The sequence below is a fragment of the Mytilus trossulus genome, chromosome 1 (assembly GCF_036588685.1).
Source record: "Mytilus trossulus isolate FHL-02 chromosome 1, PNRI_Mtr1.1.1.hap1, whole genome shotgun sequence".
Taxonomy (NCBI): domain Eukaryota; kingdom Metazoa; phylum Mollusca; class Bivalvia; order Mytilida; family Mytilidae; genus Mytilus; species Mytilus trossulus.
Window position 1 is genome coordinate 76690804 of NC_086373.1, and position 19849 is coordinate 76710652.

The following is a 19849-nucleotide window of genomic DNA, read 5'->3' on the forward strand; positions in this document are numbered from 1 at the left end:
AAAACGCTAACATATATATTAAAGAACCTATTCTTGAGGACAAATAGTATTATGTTTTATCCAATGTATCATGTTTATTGGATGACATACCCCTGACCAGGAAAATGTTCTCCACACAGCACATGGTTCATCATTACAAATCTTGGTAAGAATTTTTTCTGATGCTTGACAATCTTTCTCTGGTAGTTTACGTCGACTGACATTAGTACACCATGCTGTACGTGTCTGAATACCTCCATCACATGTCTGGGTACACTGTAAGATAGAAAAATATAGAACAGATATTTTATTTTTTGAAAATTTTAAACTATACTTGACACAATGTTCCTACATATTTATACTTCAATAAACTTGAACCCATGAAAAATTACTAAAAATATCAGTTCATGTATGACGTATAGTAGTACAGAGTAAGATCATATAGTCTGTAATATGAAGGCATGTACTTAAACAATTATCTTAAAATTATAATATAATATTGCTGCTGATTCAGAGTTATTTATTTCCTGGTTGAATGGTGTTTAAGAATTGCTGCTTCGTTTATTAGACTTCCTCACTCTTTAAAAATTAAATAGAATGTCTTAAAAATTAAACAACAAATTTATCAACACACAAATATCTATTATAGAATAACACTGTAAATTTATGTTACCTTTGACCATGGTGAGTATTCCCAATGAGTAGGATCACATCTCCCCATACAGGTTACCATGTCTCCTGGGCGTGGACTTAGATGGTCACAATGTGTAAGATCTACATGTGTTTGTGTGTAGTATGTAGATTTTACACAATACACATTCTGTTTTGCCACACCTTCACCACATCTTACTGAACATTCCTCTTTTTCTGTATTCCATCTATATAACATACAAATTACAAGTTAAAACTAGAACACAATTTCATATCTTTACTTAGTATCTAGAATTGGAAAAAACTTATGACAAAAAAATATTTTTGAATAAGATTGTACTCAGTACCATAATGTTCATCTAAATCATTGAGAGTTTCATGGTTGGATTAATTGTTGACTGCTTAACATCCAGTTAAGTTTTGCAGAAATCAATGGAATGGTATAGGAGTAGTTGAGGAATGGAGATGCACAGAGAGGAAAAACTTATTATTCCTAGATTTGAAAATATATTTAGGCACTATTTTATTTCATATAGTAATATTTACCTTAATGAGCAATCAAAGTTACATCTTCTCTGTTGATTTGGTGGTTTTGGTATCCTTAATCTAGTACATTTACTATCAGAAACAACCATTCGGTTATCATCATCACTTATACAAACGGCTGAACGTGTTCGCTTTCCTGAAGAAAATAACAATTTGAAGCAATTATATTAACCAGTTTTAACATAAAATTGATGCTTGCTTATTGTAGAAGTATTGTGAATTCTAGATGTAATTTTAAATTTCTTTCCATGTTAGATTGCTGTCATCTACCATTGCGTCTACTTTAATTCTGCAAATCTCCTTCTGAAGCAGCAAAATTGTCTTGACTATCATACATGGTATACTTTTAAAACCTGTACAGGGTCTTAAAAGCATTTCTACTAATTTTTTATGCTTGGTCCAAATAAAGTTAATATTGGGAAACAATGCATGGTAATTCAAATGTACTCATGTATCAAACTTTTTATGATATTTCATTAATTTAATTTTGATGACACTACACTAGGTACAAGTACAATGATCTTTCCAAACATTGAACTTGTACAAGATGTCTTACGATGCCGTCAACGCCTACATAAAAGTACAAGTTGACCTTTTCAATTGAAAATTAATGATTAGATGCTGTGGATTACCAGGTTCAAAATTGTTATCACTAGCTCACCTTTAACTTTCTAAATAAATTACTATTAGATCAACATTCAAAATCAATTCTAATATAGAAAAAATAATCAATTGATTAATTTGGACCAAGTTTTATATCTGTCTTCATACCAATAGGACACTGAACTTCATTTAAAATTCAAAATACAAATTCATTACAATGTGAAAATGTCACACTCGAAAACAAATGCCAAAAAATCATTTTTTTAAAACTGCCGTATAATTAAGGGCAGATCCAGGGTATAAGTAATGGGGGTGTACCAGTAATTGTCAAAAATGAACCACTGAGCACAGTAAGGTAAATTAGTTCTGACAATTTTTAGACAAAAAAAAGATATTTTTTTCAAAGTTTAAAGTATAATTACCATTACAGAGATGACTACATTCACTCCACATTTCTTGGTATCTGTATACGTATTTGGTATCAACAGAGAATGCATATGAGTAGTCTACATTGGGTGGATTTACTTTCCCTACTGACAGAACCTGTAAGACAAACAATAAATAACAGAGAAATCAGATTTAACAAAATAATCTTATAAAGAACAGACACAATGTAAAGTTTAATACTGTCAAAAATTTCAAGTCTTGTATATAAATTTGTTCAAGTTTCTATATTTTTTTTTATCTAACCATAAACATACAGCAGTGTAACATTTTATATTTGTTTTTTGTTTATTGCTCTGTCTAGAAAATAAGGCTGTTGATTTGTTTGTTTCAATAGACCACTTTCGAGTTCATCCGTCACCGGCAAAAACTCGTCAATTATGCACGCCTTTATGACGTCATTTACCAGATAGAGAGGCTCGCCTGTATCCCTGCACTATTTACGTTCATCAAGCGTATTAGTGATCGTCTTTGTGCAGGATAAACTAGAAATAATGGTTGCTCTGTAGGTACTTACTGACAATTCCCTAATGACAGCAGTGTTGATTGTCAATTTTGAGAATTCAATTTGCCGAATAATTCGTACAATATAGAATTATAGTTTTCCAACCACTCGCTCAACATTGGAAGGAAGTGACGACGCCCCTAAACGCACAAATGACGGTGATAAAGGCGCGTATAATTGACGAGTTTTTTCCGGTGACGGATGAACTCGAAAGTGGTCTATTTCTTCTCATTTTGTCATGTTGGTGCTTTTTATAGCTGTCTACACAGTATATGGTTTTTGCTCATTGTTGAAGCTGAATTTTGACCTATGTTTTTTTTTAAATTTATTTCATTTTTGTATAGTTGTTTCACTGGCAACCATACCATATCTCTTTATTTTATATCAAAAATGGTTTCTAATTTCATATAAAATGGACTTAAAAAAACTTGCTACATTCTATAACATTTATCAACTTTTTAATTCATCAAATTTATCTTGAAATAGCGTAGCAGTCATTCATTATTTAGTCCAATTCTAATATTTGTAATGTGACTTGTGCTGAGACTTACCAGTAATGTGATAGTATCTTTGATTGGTCCAGAAGCATTGATCATTTCTATCACAGTATCAGATCCACTATACTCTATAATGGTCCCTGCTGCCTTTATTTTGGTCACTGCACTATCTATCACCTTCTTTCCATTAAGTATAAACGCGCCAGTTGAATTCTGCAAAGCTGAAAATTTAAGGTTAAAACTTATGTCTTCTTGCAATTCATTATTTCAGGAATATACAAATAATGAAGCATAGTATTTATCAACATTGACTACCAATGAGGGTCTAGCACCCTTTTATAAGGCATTCTTTTATAGGATAAAAGCCATGTTTGCCATTATTTTTTAGGTACCAATCTTGAACTGATACTGGACCATATAATATTACTTATGTATTTTTGTGATTTTGTTTAATATTGTGTTTTTATAAAAAAAAAATATAAAGAATATGAGTTGGTGTTTAAGGCAGTCTAGGAAACAAAGTAAATTTGAAAGGAACACCACTTTTATTGTTGCTCTTCATCTTTACACTTATTAAGAGGTCCTTTATATAACTACTGTTTGAATTGAACATCTCAGTTTCTAAAATGGTTTGTAAGAAAAGCTGGTTATAAAAAATTTCAACATATCTTAAGTTTAAAACGTGTACTTTAAATATGTAAATGAAAAGAATATATAGGTCAAATCTTCTAAATCTGCTCCCAGGGGCTAACCTGATTTCATTTTAAAAAGTACAATATTTTAATTGATTTCATTTACATCTCTTAAACAAGATTTTTTTTCTACTGAACTGAAACTTCTAATTCCGTGTGCAATTAGCTATCATTTTAGTATTAATAGTGACCTGAAAATTTGGTCATTTTATTTCTATAAAAAGTAGCAATGTCCCAAAGGCTATAAATAAAATTACCTAAATAGGTTTCATCCTCTTTAAGATTCATATAACCTTTCTGTTTGACTTTAATGTCTCTTGCCCCTACTGGAAACTTGTGAACGATATTATAACCATAAACCACATTATTAAACGTATTAGAGATTTTCTTTGTATGACAAGTAGAATTGTCCCCTCCACAGATTCCACATCTGTCCACTTTCATGTCAGAGCCAAGTCGATTGTCACAGCCAGCTTTCTACAGACAGAAAAACAAACAAATCAATGCTGTAACATGCTGCTTTATTATACAGCATGGTTTATTTCAAGAACTTAATCACATAAATGGACAAACAAGTCGTGCAGGATAGCTGCCCTTCACAACACTGTCTGATGTCAAACTTGATATACTTGTTTATAATATACAATAAGGAGACTTTTTATTAGATGCTTGAATATATACTTGAGATCTTATTGAAATGTGTTATTCAGTCTGACACCATTACTGACAGATTAATATGGGTTTTCACAGCAAAGAAGTGGGCTGTCAATACCCAAATTTACAACATTGACAACATTTACAATACAATATTACGTATATAAAACTCCCTTTTAAAATAAACAGATAACAATGCATTCACAAAAGGTCTGCAGGTTAAGCACTAATTCAATAAAAACTGTTCTGAATAATAGTAGTTTCTTCTTTTTTTTCAATATATTATGATATCAAGTGTCTGTTACAGTTCCAATGTGTTGTGATAAATGTAATAAGCTTTACTGGAATAAAAAAAAAACACAAGCAAAAGCTAGTTAAGGATATTGATTTAATTATATTTAATCATTTAAACACTAACCATACATTTTCCATTGACACATATATCATAAGAGTCTGGTCTACATTTGGTTCCATCAATAACTTTGTCCTTCAGTTGATAATAAGCACTTGTATGTGAAGCTTGGCAGTACAGTTTACAAGAGTCTTTCAATCTTACTGTATAAAGACATAATACATGCTTTATTAAGCTTCAGAATGACATATGACTTGGCATGTTAATTTAGTGGCACAATTATTGAATTAATAATTCTAAATTATATTTTATTCTCTTTAGATTAACATCAACTGTCTTTAATAATTCTTTACTTAAAAAGTTTGGTGCAGTAAAGGGATAACTTATAAACTCTTAAATGAAAAATGGCTACCTACTTCCAGAATATTTTGGTATCCAATGAACAGTTGACGGCAAGCCCTGAATTTTGGCAGAGTTATTGAAAGCTGCACACTGCATCTGACGGAAATCCTCAGAACCAGGTGGACAATCCTAGGAAATAATCATTGGTATAATGAAGTCATTATTCAAAATAAACATTAAAACATTCAATACATGTTCCCATCTGTTTCAAATGTTTTTTTATTGAAGTATAAAAACTATTCCGTTGATTAAGACAAACTTTGCTATAAATCTGGTATCAAATGACGTAAATGATTTGTTAACTCACAAAGAGCCATCCATATACGGGAGTATTTAAACAGTTAATTCAGGAAATCATTATCATTTATTGCCATAAATTTAATTGTATAGAAATAACATATTTTTTTACTGATAATACCAATTAAATAATAAGGATGGCTTGTTTGATGTATTTATTCAATTATTTGAATGACGTCTAGGCACTGGGTTATATTAAAAATTTCATAAAATGTGAAATATGTTCTATAATAAGGAAAACACATTTATTCTGGAGGAATGGCAATTGCTTTTTTTTTTAACTGCAAAATTTGTATTTATGACCCAAAAAATTATGAAGCCCTACATATTTTATATATTTATATATCTATATATTATTTCTTGCGTAATCTACCTTAAGATTGCAGGATCTGTATCTTGTTCTACGACCTATACAATACTTTCCTCCATTGGACGGTCTGTAAAAAAAGCAAATAATGTCAATGACTTTTTTGGACATTTACCTTAAGGTGGTACCTAACACTACAGGGAGATAACTCTGTAAAATCAGCAGAACGTTTAATGACGTTGTGTTCTTAAGGGAATATTAAGCTTCTGAATGATCAAAATAAGTGTTTGTCAAAATTGCTATATAACCAATGTAATTTTTCTGATATAACGGTTGGTTCAATTTTTTTGAATTTTTTATATTTTTGTCAAAGGGTCAAAGTAAATACTTTGTTAAAATTTTAAGAAAATTAAACGAGCCAAATTAATTTTAGTTAAGGTGTTAGGTACCACCTTAACTAAATCTGCTGAAACAGCAGAATTAAAGAACAAAATAGTTTCCTAAGAAATGTTTTGAAAGCACTTTTACAATATGGGTTTTAAATCATAACCATAGAGGAATTTGGCTCTGTCTTCATCAAATAGTGATCTTAAGCTGAAAACCACTTTCTATAATTATTAATCAATATGAATTATAGACTTCACTAGTTTCTTCAGAATACACTAAAATCTAAATTTGTAAATTTCACTGTAAATAGAACACGGACCAGATTGTATGATTATTAAACACAGTATGAAGATTGTTCCATTTAAAGGTTGGCAAGTAAAAATTTTACTGTTATAAATTTTAGTATTTATAGTTTCCTGCAATATATCATCCTTTTAAAATGCTTAAAAATTGGGTTAAATATGAAAAGCAGATAACAGTTATGACATCAAAGACATCCTTCTGACAGAGGATTATTTCATCATATTAATAACTTATCAACCTTTCATGACAACAAATTTCTGAAATGTAGTTTTTGAATAATTTCAATCTCTTAAGACTTTATCAAAATCTTAACCTTTTCATCAAAACACAATTTTAAATAACACATACACATAATTCAAATACAACTTGTAGAATAGGTCACAATTTTCAACCTAAAAGAACAATTATGTCCCCCATCTTAAGCTTTTTGTATGAACATAATACCAACAGAATACTAAAAGAAACCTAAATATTGAATATTCTTAAAATATATATTATAATCAACTAAAAAATTTACATATTATTTTACATGTACATAGTTGCAAATTTTTTCTATTTTTTGAGATAAATGGAAACTGGAACTTTGAAAAAAGTTATGTTTAATTGAAACTACTTCTACAAGCTGAAAGAATCAATTGGAGATTTGAAGGCTGAAATCACAGAGCTGATACTGTGAAAAAGGATTTTATGATTGAAGTGCTTTATATAGACTAATATCATAACACATAAAACTGTGAGGTGTTCCCTTTCAATCCCCCGCCCATGATCTATTTTAAGCAGTGTAAATTCAATATAACATGGAATATACCTTGGACTGCTACATTTCCTGATAGAGGTTCTTATGCCTCCTCCACACAACCTTGAACAATCACCATACTCCTCCCACTTTCCCCAACCCCCATCTATAGGTTTATAGCTCTTCTTGTATCTACATTCACCATGCCAGCACCACTGTAAAAGATATATTCTTTTCAGTTATAATCATCTTAAGACCAGGCCCGTAGCCAGGAATTTCCATTGGGGGATTCGTTGGACTCACAAACTCCACTTTTACAGTCACAATTCGAACAGAACATTGACTTTAACAGTGCTTATTTGTTTTCAAGGGGGGGGTCATCCTAACCCCTCTTGAACCCCTCCTGGCTATGGGTATGAAGACTCTAGCAACCATGAAAGTGAAAGTAAATCACATAAAAATAAAAGTTATTTCAGAGAAACCACTCTATAGGAAAGATGGGACACACAGGTCAAAATACAGTTCTTAAAAGTTTCTTGTTCTTTATATATATTTGAATCATCATTAGATTATTGATTTTTCCATTTTACACTTGTCTTTTTGGGGGCCCTTTATAGCTTACTGCTGGGAGTGTGCCAAGACTCTGTGTTGAAGGCCGTACTTTGACCTATAATGGTTTTTCTTTTACAAATTGTGTCTTGCATCAAGAGTTGTCTCATTGGTATTCATACCACATCTTATATCTGCTTAAGAGTTTGGAAGACAAAACATAATAGTTATAGAAATTGAAGTACAGTAATTTTAGAGTAACCTATTTTATGAAAAACTTGCTCTTGTGTAAATTCTGACACATTAACTTATTTCTATGACCCTTTTCTTCACAAAATATTTTCATTTCAATCATTCACTAAACCTATTAGATTTTATCTAAATATGACTTAAATATGCAAATTCCTTCACTTTTACCAAAATGGTAGATTTTCATGCTAAATTTGACATAATGTTACTTTGTTCAAAGAGCTGCATCTAACAACCAAGCTGTAATTACCCAATAAATATCTTTGCAAACATTAAAATAATATGAATTTAATATTATAATTATCATTATTAAATATTCCAGGGTTTTCAAGATGACTGCACAAAGTGGATTATTTAACTGAATTATGACATAACAATCTAAGAAAAAACTATTATGTCTTTAGATCACCATATCATTATCCAGTGGATAAATTTGATTCTAATGCAAAAATATATGATGTAAATTCATCATACGAACAATAACTGTAACTCTTCAACATATTATGTAACCTGGAACCAATAAAATAACTGTTAAATATCTACTTTAACCACATTATAATGTCAGTGTGAGTAGTAATACAAATAATTTAATCAAACGAAACGTAATATCATTTTAACCTCTTTAAAACCTTGGAATGATATGGAGCAAGTGCATTTCTTTAAAGAGTTGTAATATTATACTGATGCAATTTCATTCTTAAAAATTTCTCCATTCTTTCAAAAGTTTGTTTGGCTAAATGTTTACCAATAAAAATAAAATTGCCTCCAAATGACAAGCAGACGACATCATTATCATTATGTTGTACTTTTACCAGGTGGTGAAGTCTGGGAGGGACTAGCAGTCATTTTTTATTGGTAATATAATGACAAATTACAACATATATTTTCAAGTTTTTGGACATTAAACCAAGATAAAAAAAAATTAAAACAATATTTATTGACTTTTACTGCACAGAAATACAAGAAATAAATCTTTGAATAAAAATATAATCATATGTTTTAGCACAATTATGAAAATCTTGAAAGTATGAGCTAGACAACCTCCTAAATCAGTTTATACCATAAATATTCAGAACATGCACCTAGAACAGCTGACATCCAGTCAATAAAATAAAATCAGACATTCTGTGTTAATTATGAAAATCTTCTCTGTATCAATTTGACAGTCTCTTAAAATATAGGCTGGGTTCCACAATAAAACATGTGCAAGATAAAATATCTGCATGTAAAAAGTCATAACCATTTGAAAACCTATAAATCAAAATTGCGAATTGGAATCTTTTCCAAATTATACCATTTATTCCAGAAACCCGGTTACGTAACTACTTAATAAACAGTGACAAGCATTATAAAGTATTTGTGCCAGAGAAGCAGAAGATGTTTTTACAATGATCCTATTCTTCGAGTATACATGTCTGACAAATTACTTCTCAAATCATGCTATTCTTAATCAAAGAAGAGATCATTACATTCTAATTATATAATCTGCCAAATCCTTTAAATTGTTCTACAGTTTCTGATTTACCAAAGATGCCAGCCATAAAAAAAGTGTTATATTCAAATGTAGTATTCTAAAACATTAGAAGCTTAAAAAATATTAAAGATTGATACTGGCTGAATTATAAGTAAATATAATTGAAATTTAACATTTCTTGGGACAGCAAAGTCAACAACTGATGATTCATTACTTTTCATTGCATACAAAATTTTTTTGGATTTCGTGGGTATAGGTGAACTACGAATTTAAATATTCAACGAATTACAAATTTTCCATATACGTGTATGCAGACATAAGCAAAACAACAAAATTAAATATCCATGAAAGTGTAATTTTCCTCAATCCACGAAAATTGGTACCCACGAAAATAAATGAAACCTCAGTAAGGAACATATACTAAGTTGTATAACAAAGAGTCTTCACATTGTTCTGGATGCTGAAAGAATAGACATTGGAAAAAGTTTGTATTCAAATGAGAAGTTTGATTTATTTGTTGATGTTGAGTAACTTACCCTGTTAGATCCACAATCAGTTCCGTCTGCCCAGGGCATATGCAAAGTCCTACATTTCTTGTATGTGTCCTTTAAATCTGTACACCATAGCTTTCCACAATCATCCGCCTATAAAAAAGATCATTTCTTCAACTATAATGCTTTAATGTAAATTATATTCTTGATTCATAGAACTACAAGCCACTGAATGCACATGCTTTAACAGCAAAACATAACAGTACATTTCAGCAATCTTCTTTTCAACATAACCTTCTCTTACTTTCTTGTGGTTATAAATTATAGAAGAAAAATCTTAACCTTTTTAAGCTATACATGACTTTCAATTATAAATAACCTTTCGCCTCAAAAACTGGACCTTCCAAGTAAACCTTGTACATAAGTGAATTGAAAAAAACACAACAAACTTTAGAAACTTTATTGTTTAGTTATTTTAATTATTAATTCAATCAATTAGCCATTCAACCTAATGTAAAACCTTATGACATTGCAGTTGTCTTACCATGAATGGACAGATAGCATAATCTTTTCCAAAAGACAGTTGACATTGCCTGTTGACATTGTAATATTTAGATACTTGTTCTCCATGATGTACTGGTTGGATATATTTTGTTTCTGTTGGCTTGTCTAACAAACATTCCGTGAAACCTGCACTGCACCAAAGAATGAACACAAAGGATAGTCATTATTACTTAAAACAGGGTTAAAATGTAATAAAGTGACAATCAAAAGAGGTGAATAAAACAGGGTTAAAATATAAATAAAGAGACAATCAAAAGAGGTGAATAAAACATGTTTAATATATAAAATAGAGACTATATAAAGAGGGTGAAAGCTACAAGCTCCCGATACACATTTTCTCAGAATTTAAACAATAATTTCCATGATTCTACTTGTGAATATGAATGAATATGTTTTTTGTTTTAAGTTGCATAAAAGTTATACTTTTCTTGATGAAAGAATAACAAAGAATACCATCTCTCTAATATAATTAGATAAAAGAAGCTGTACACTGGTATGAGTGCCAATGAGACAACTCAACATCTAGGTCACTATTTGTGAAGAAAACCATTTAACGTTTACACTGGATAAATTTTCCAGAATGCGGAGTTGTTCTACAAATTTAGTTATTTAAATAATTTAAAGAAAGCTAGAATCATACTCAATAAATTTTGTAAGTAGAAGTGCACTGCATCGAGACCAGGACCAAGGACTAATATTGTGGTCAAGTGTTGGTGCCATCACATTGTTCCTAGTATCTCTTTTATTGTATTTCAGACATGGAGGCTGGTCATCATGAGGTAAATTAAATCTGAAAAGACAACAAATACTTTATTTTTAATTTACCAATCTAACAATTTCAAATAATATTTTTTTGATATTAAGCAGATTTATGCAAAAGGTTGAACAGACATTTAGCAGATTTTTGTAGGAAGGTTGAACAGATATTTAGCAGATTTATGTAGGATGAGGGAAAGCTAGTATTAAAATAAAAATGCTGTCAATAAGGATTAACCACATAGATGTGTAATACAAAAGCCAGTACATAATGCTTTAAGATTGGGCAAAAGATGAACTAAGCACAGCAGTACATAAGGCTTAAAGATTGGGCAGTAGCTAAACGTAGTACAGGACAAAAAGCAAAATGTGAAACCACATTATAATACCAAGGACTTTCAATCATTGTGAATCATATCACATATAATTTTACTACCTAACCTCTAAAAAAAAGATGTGAAAATAGTCTGCACTCTCTATAAGGAGGGATGACTAACTTAACCACATTGAAGTAGAAAACATAAGAACATGTATCAAAATATTGGCATATAAATCAAAGTAACCACAATATTTAAAGGGGTTGTGTGGTTATAACAAGAGATGATAAATCCTCTGATTACATAATTACAAACATTCTACCTGACAATCACAGGTAAATCACCATCAATATACAAACCTGACCCAAAACAGGGTTTTTATAGAACACTAATGTCATGTTTTTGATATTCTTACCTAAACCTTTCTATTCCTGATGTAATAAAAACCTCATTGCACTCTATAGGAATGAAGGAAATAGTTCCTTAATGTTAATAGATATTGTAGATATAAGAAATTTACAGCATGTATGACTTTGAAGGAATATAATTTCTGGCAGGTGGTTATATAATCAAATCTTTGATAAAAGATACCAGAATGCATATCTGATAAAAATTTGACAGAGGTGAGAGGAAACTATAATTAAATTGAACATGTAATCAAATTGTACAACTCCCTACTTGCTTTTCAATTATTGCTGAATCAGCTTTTTATTTTTCCAATGCAATCGCGGATCTAAGAAGGAACAAACTTCCTGATGAACAAGCTATTAAAGATAAATTCAGACAAACATGAAGAGTCTAAGTTAGAATGACAGGCCTAGCTGTTATCATTTACAACTGCACTGGCTCACCAGATCACACTGAAACTTTGTCAAATATCTGTCAACAAAATTTGTAAATTTACAATGAAATTAAAACTAGACAATCAATCACCAGCCTTGAAAATTTGTCATGTATGTGTTTCCTTTACACCTAAAAGACTGACTCCAAAATGACAGGGTGACAGTAAACGATAATAGTTTATACTAACACTAGCCCATTTTGGATACACCCATGTAATTTGGGACATTTCAGTACCAGCTGTTTCGGTATCTGGAGTATACAATAACAGTATTGGTAAACATTTGCCATCATAAAACTATGACCTGTTATGGGAATGTTTATTTGTTTTAGACTGACATATACATGGACATTTGTGTGAGAAGGTCAACAATCCAAGACATACTATTAACTTTAAACGGTGGAATCTTTAAACATTTTTTCATTCAACGTTTATTTCAAATTAAAAACATATATAGAAGATACCAAATGTGTTTTCTGTATATCTGACAAAATTGTTACCATACCATATAATAATCACTGCATGATGATCAGTCAGTAAAACTGATTTCAAAACAGATTCCAAAAATAAACATTGAGCCTTTTGTAGCTGCAGATACCATAATTTGGATACCTTGAAGTTGACCAGCATTGAGAGAGCAAGCCTCACAACTTCCGAAACCATTTAATACAACAATTAGTTAAAGATTATTTCATGGTAATTTATTTACATACTAAGTATATCTGAATGATATACAATTTGTCATCTTAATGGCCAATCTGTTCACATTAAGTTGACTGAATTAGAGCATCCTACAGCATGTCAACACAGGTTGTCAATTATAACACTTTAGTTACCTCAATATCAATTAACATTACAACATTAGAAACAGTAATGTTTTATACCATAATATAGAAAATCAGGTGATTTATGATTCCTTGGCCCTAGAGATTTCTCCTGTGTAACATATTCAATTAGCCTCTTATTTTTAAATAACACTCAGAACTGATTGATAAAATTGTGTATTATGTAATAAAGTAAATAGCCAGAGTCAATATTAAATTATTATCACCCTTACTTCAAACAAATATTAACTTTCCTTATCAGTCATAAAATATTCAACATTTGAAGAAAAGATGAATTCCCCTTTAAAATGTTTAAAGAACTATACAATTTTTCTACCCAAGAATTTGTCCTATTGTTTAGCCATGAGAATGGTTGTTTATAACTTTGAGCATTTATCAATAACTAATAATGACAGAGACTTCTCAACTTTTATAGTATATGTAATATACATTGACCTTAAAGTAATGAAAACAGAATGGGGTTAAGGTTTGAAACTATTGATCACTTCAAAATGTATCAAAATACTGAGTATCAAACAGTCACGACAATAAAACAAATTGAGACCAACCATTTTTCTTCCAAAGTAATTCTTCTACCAGTATTTCTAAGCCATTCCCCCCAAAAAATCATAATGTCAAATTTCAATTACATTCATGTACCGTACCAAAGTACAAAAATTTTCATAAAAATCATTGATTGAGATAAAACAAAATAAAATGAAAGGCACATACAGAGAACTATATTTATTGCAACTGTATTGTGTAATAAAAAAAAACTTTTAAATTGAGTAGCAAAATTGACTTAAAAGTGCACCTTTACTCATTAGCCTTTGAATTATTACTGGTATGTTTCCAAAGCATGGCACGCGACACATTTCCAAAAGTCCAATACATTAAGACCTCTAAGACCTTTTTTTCATACATATTTCAATGATATATTTAATTGATTTTAACTTAAAAGAATATTGGCACAGACATATATGTGAATATGAAGAGGGTATTGTTTTGGATCAGTTCCCCTTTGACTATCACACCTGTTATAGTACAAGGATCATTTGTTTTAAGACAATAGAATATGTCATATTACAGTACAGGGTACATACAAAACATAATCAGAAACCACAAAAAGATATTATATAGGTATGATAGGGCACCACAAAAAAGATATTAGATATGTATGATATGGCCTTTAACAACAATTTGACAATAAAAAGAACTGTCAATTAAAGGTGCAAAACATTAATTAACAAAGTGGCAAACACCTGGAACTATGTAAAGTATGAAGAAACTGTCACAAAAATAATTATCCTTATTTGAGGTATTTCATACTGTAATTTTTAATTATTTACAATTTTGGCATCATATCTATCTTTTTCTCATCAGAAAATTAATTTATGACCAAGCAGTTTGTTCATATCCTATCTTGATAAAGGTTAAGTCCTTCACTAGCTGAGTCATTAAAAAAGTTAGGTTAACCAACCTCTTATGGAAAGAAAGGACATCAGGTTACCTAATAAAAAACAGTTTGCAACTCAGAAGTCCATACAAATACAATAGGTATAAATTAACCAACCTCTAATAGAAGGAAGGGGCATCAGGTCACCTAATGAAAAACAGTTTGCAACTCAGAAGTCCATACAAATACAATAGGAATAAATTAACCAACCTCAATTGGAAGGAAGGGGCATCAGGTCACCTATTGAAAAACAGTTTGCAACTCAGAAGTCCACGCAAATACAATAGGAATAATTTAACCAACCTCTAATGGAAGGAAGGGGCATCAGGTCACCTAATGAGAAACAGTTTGCAACTCAGAAGTCCATGCAAATACAATAGGTATAAAATAACCAACATCTATTGGAAGGAAGTGACATCATGTCGACTAATAAACAAGAATGTTCCTAAGTACATGGATGCCCCGCTTGCGCTATCATTTTCCATGTTCAATGGACCATAAAATAGGGTAAAAAATCTAATTTGGCATACAAATACAATAGGTATCAATTAAGAATTGAAAATTCATCTATTCACTGTGCAAGATATAACTTTCACTTATCTAATTTCTAAGATACAACTTTCACTTATCTAATTTTCAAGCCTTTTTAAACTATGTATTATCAACAAATAGATGAATCTTTTTGAAATTTGAAGATTCTTTTATCCCTATGTAAAAGTTCTTTTAAATTTTCATTTTGTTTTTCTTTATCAAGAAATATGATGCTTTTTTTTCATTTCTGAAGACACTGATTTTTTATACAAAAAAAATGCTTCTTAAAATTGATGTGGCTTGCCCCCTGTAATGTAACAAAGTGACATGACCTCTCCCAGAGATTTGTTTTGTGTATTGGTCTTTGTTTAAAATGATAGCTGTTCTATGATCACCCTAACATAGCAATTTAGACTGCACACTATGTTAGCAAGGGAGATAATATAAAGAGTTCAACAAATTACAAATTACAGAAATTTACCCCATGTGCTTTTAACAAACCACCCTCATGGTATCAGGTATAGAGCCCTCAAGGAATAACAAAATACAATTTTTAATCAATTGTGAATAGCTTATTATTTGTCATTATTTCAACCTTATTATTTGATATTTAAGACATATCATTATTACAGGACTTAAGTATTTCCACCTATCTGTTATCAAAGCCTTTGATAAATGAGTAATATTTATCAAAATATGACATTTTATACAACAAATACTTGAACTTATTTTATCACTATTTTTATCAAAGCCAAACCAATCAAATGAGACATGTGAAACAATCTCCCTACATATTTTTTTTACTCTTTTCCCTGTATAGTTTCATTTTTTTTCCATTTTTGTGTCTCTTTTGTATATTTTAGGTCCTATTGATAAAGGTTGCCTTTTTTTATTATTTTTTTTTTACAGCTTTTAAATAGTAATCTGTATAAACTCAAAACCTAAAGTATATCCTGAACTTTGTCTTTAAAACATTAATTAAGTTAAAAGCTTTTATTCAAAACTACGTTTACCTAGCTGTGGAATAGAATAGAATATATGTAAGTTTTATGAAGACAAAATAAACTTATGCATGTACATTTTCCTAAGTAATTTTTGCCTCCTGATCTTGAGTTCATAATACTGATCTGTATCAAAGACGTTCATTTAGTAATACTGACAGAACAATACCATTTAATTTGTTTGTCTATCATATCTATTTATATAATCGTTCTTTTCTATTATTAAACATAGCACAAGCTAGATTATTTAACAAATCATATAGTAATTAAAAACTTTATAATTAATTTGTACTTTTAATGAGATGCAAATCATGCAATTTATCACAAAAATAATCAACTCTTCAGTAAAGTACATTTGACCTTTCTAATGATATTATCAAACAATCTGAGTCTAAAAGTACTTTATAAACAAAGGTAAATAAAATAAACTCAAAGCCGCCTACCCAAATCCATAGTAACTGGTTTTGTTACTGAGAAGTAAGTGTAACATGCAGTTTTTTCTACAAAAAGAAGGGTAGGGAGGACCTAAATAGAATAACATGTAAAAATATGTACTTACACATGGCCTAATTCATGAGCAATGGTATAAGCTGAACTAATTCCATTATCTTCTATAATGGAACAACTTTTTAGCGGGTCACACATGGTCCCTACTTCTGCTAAACCTGTCAACAGAAACTTATGTTTAAAACACATTTTGTTTTGAAAAGATGTTTTACAAGGCATCTTATTGATTCATGAGAATACTTTGCTATATTTTCTTCTTTTCATAACAACTAATATTGTGCGAAATTTCTTGTCTTTGCAAAATTTATACTGTTTCAGAAGTAACATGGATAAATTCTAAGCAAAGGTAAAAAAAAGATATCATTAGGGAATACCTGAAATAAACAAGATGATGTATACATAAAAGAACATTTAACAATGTATACTCAGAATAAAATGTAAATGAATATAAAAATGCATGCCCAAAAGCAAAATAGTTCTACCAAAAAAACGAAATTTTTGTCTGTGCAACTTATGAGTCAAATACATCTTAAGGTAGTGTAAAAATTACAAAAATCTGGTAATTAATTGGAAATTAGCATAATAAACATTATCAAACATGGAGGTGTAATATAAATGAGCATTTTCCTTTGCCAAAGGGGATGATGTAACACATTATATTTCATTTTGTTAATTTTCACATTTTACACACAAGTCTTGAACATCCCTTTTAGTATCAGTTTTATCATGATTTAATTAAAAGATAGCTAATAAGATGCAGATGACAAAAACAAAGTCTTTATAGCTTCCCTGTTAGACACAGACATCAAGCTCACAGTGTCTACAACTTTCCAGTTTCCATTTTTTTATATAGATTAGACCGTTGGTTTTCCCGTTTGAATGGTTTAACACTAGTAATTTCGGGGCCCTTAATAGCTTGTTGTTCGGTGTGAGCCCAGGCTCCATGTTGAAGGCCGTACATTGACCTATAATGTTTTACTTTTATAAATTGTTATTTGGATGTAGAGTTGTCTCATTGGCACTCACACCACATCTTCCTATATCTACATACGTCAAGCTCAGTGTCTTTAACTTTCATATAGACACAGAGGTCATGGTCACATTGCATGCAACTTCCCTGTTAGACACAGAGGTCAAGCTCACATTTCCTTAAACTTCACAATTAGACACATAAGTCAGGCTTTCATGGTACATGTATATAGCTTCTCTGATAGACACAGAGATCAGGCTCACATTTCCTAAAACTTCCCAATTAGACACAGAACTCAGGCTTTCATGGTACATGTATATAGCTTCCCTGTTAGACTTAAGAGGACAAAAGCACTTAAAGCACTGGATCTGTTTGTATGAAATTCATACAAAATGCTAACATTTAACCTCTATGTCAAGCTGAACAGAAAAAGTATTTATGCTTTTAAATGATTGAAATTCAAACCATGCAATTTCATTTGTTTATTCTCATATAAGAAATTCCTTCTTCATTGTTTCATGTCGTTTTTTAAATGCCTTCTTTACTTGTCAAAAAGTTGTCATTTCAGCAGAGAGCAGATCTATGTGACTATAAGGGTAACAATTACGGGATGAGTCCCACTGTGTGATCATTATGGTCGCTACAAGACATTATCTTTATTGCTTCTTTATCTTCTTTGTGGCTGTAATCTCTTCACAGGCCATAATTAGTCTTGTCATATGATCATTTTATGAAATTTTAATCTCTAAACTCATAACTTGTTCTTTCTCAGTTTTCAAATAATATCTTTCATAGTTTCTCGGTTTTCATTAAAATGGTTAAACTTTAAAAGATTATTTAACTGCTTTTGTCAAATTGAAATAAAACTTTATACAGCACAAAGATCTTCAATAGCCTAGGGGTTAATAGCCAGACCTCAAAATATATAATATACCTTCACAATAAAAAGTATGCAAAATCTCCACTGTAGAGTTGAATCATTAAAATTTTGTGAATGATACAAAACTAGAATAAGACCCACCGCATAAAATATTTATATAGGGTCATAATAAATAAACTATCTTTTAAATTTTGCTGGGTTCTTAAAATATACTGAAAATTTTCTCATTGGCCATTGAAAGCATAAGCATGAATGAAAAGTTTCATGTAATTATTCTATATAAAAATTCAGAGCACAAATTAAAAAATTAGATTTTGAAATTATCCTTTTTTTTACTAAATAATTCAAGCCATAATATTATATAATTGTGTGAAAAAAACTTCAAAACAAAACTATATCAAACTGTTACAAAATAAGTAAGTTTGCCATATGTGAGTGACAGGCATATTAGGGTTCATTACATAAGTTGTTATACAAATGTAATGATACAAAACTATTTGAATTTCATAGTTTATACAGTAAAATCTGTGCCATTTTTTAAGAGACTTTTGTAATGGATAATTTTAAGTATACTTATAAAAACTTTAAAATAAGACTAAAACAAGCTATGTATGCAATAAAAAATCCCATTTTCAAAAGTTTTTCCCAACTTCTAAGCATGAAGAAGGCTACAGCCTCAGAACTTTTCAGATTAAAAAAAAAGATGTGCAGATGGAGATGTAATCAATCATAAAATCACATCTTAAATCAATTACCGGTGACAATTCAGCCTAACTGGACAATAGCAGTCGGACACTGGACCTTGTTAACTGGTCGATTGGAATACAACAATTGGACATTGATGATGTTTACATCAGGGTGTAGACCACAATAAAAGTGGACAAACATTTGATGTTGGTCACACCTGCATATTAGTAACTTGTATGATTGAACAGCATTTGATTTTATAGTGTGGTCAGTAAGTGATAAAGGAAGGTCATTCACGGCTAGAGAAACATCTGTTTGTATCAGTCAGAAAAATGGGTATGGGGTAGATGTATGGCTGACAAGATCACATGGACATTCATACTAATAGGACTGTTGA

At 30.4% G+C, this 19849-nt stretch overlaps 1 protein-coding gene across 3 annotated transcripts in view; it reads right to left on the bottom strand.

Annotated features, from left to right (window-relative positions):
- Positions 1–19849, bottom strand: part of LOC134685383 (A disintegrin and metalloproteinase with thrombospondin motifs 9-like) — a 108766-nt gene that overhangs the window by 32157 nt on the left and 56760 nt on the right. For all 3 annotated transcript variants that reach the window (XM_063545099.1, XM_063545109.1, XM_063545116.1), the window contains 14 exons: positions 16968–17073; positions 11323–11472; positions 10663–10813; positions 10164–10271; positions 7428–7570; positions 5996–6059; positions 5340–5454; positions 4990–5126; positions 4175–4394; positions 3280–3446; positions 2202–2322; positions 1177–1312; positions 653–857; positions 91–255 (listed from right to left, as the gene is read on the bottom strand). In XM_063545099.1, the coding sequence (XP_063401169.1) occupies positions 91–255; positions 653–857; positions 1177–1312; positions 2202–2322; positions 3280–3446; positions 4175–4394; positions 4990–5126; positions 5340–5454; positions 5996–6059; positions 7428–7570; positions 10164–10271; positions 10663–10813; positions 11323–11472; positions 16968–17073 (1988 nt within the window). The remainder of the gene's footprint in view (positions 1–90; positions 256–652; positions 858–1176; positions 1313–2201; positions 2323–3279; positions 3447–4174; positions 4395–4989; positions 5127–5339; positions 5455–5995; positions 6060–7427; positions 7571–10163; positions 10272–10662; positions 10814–11322; positions 11473–16967; positions 17074–19849) is intronic.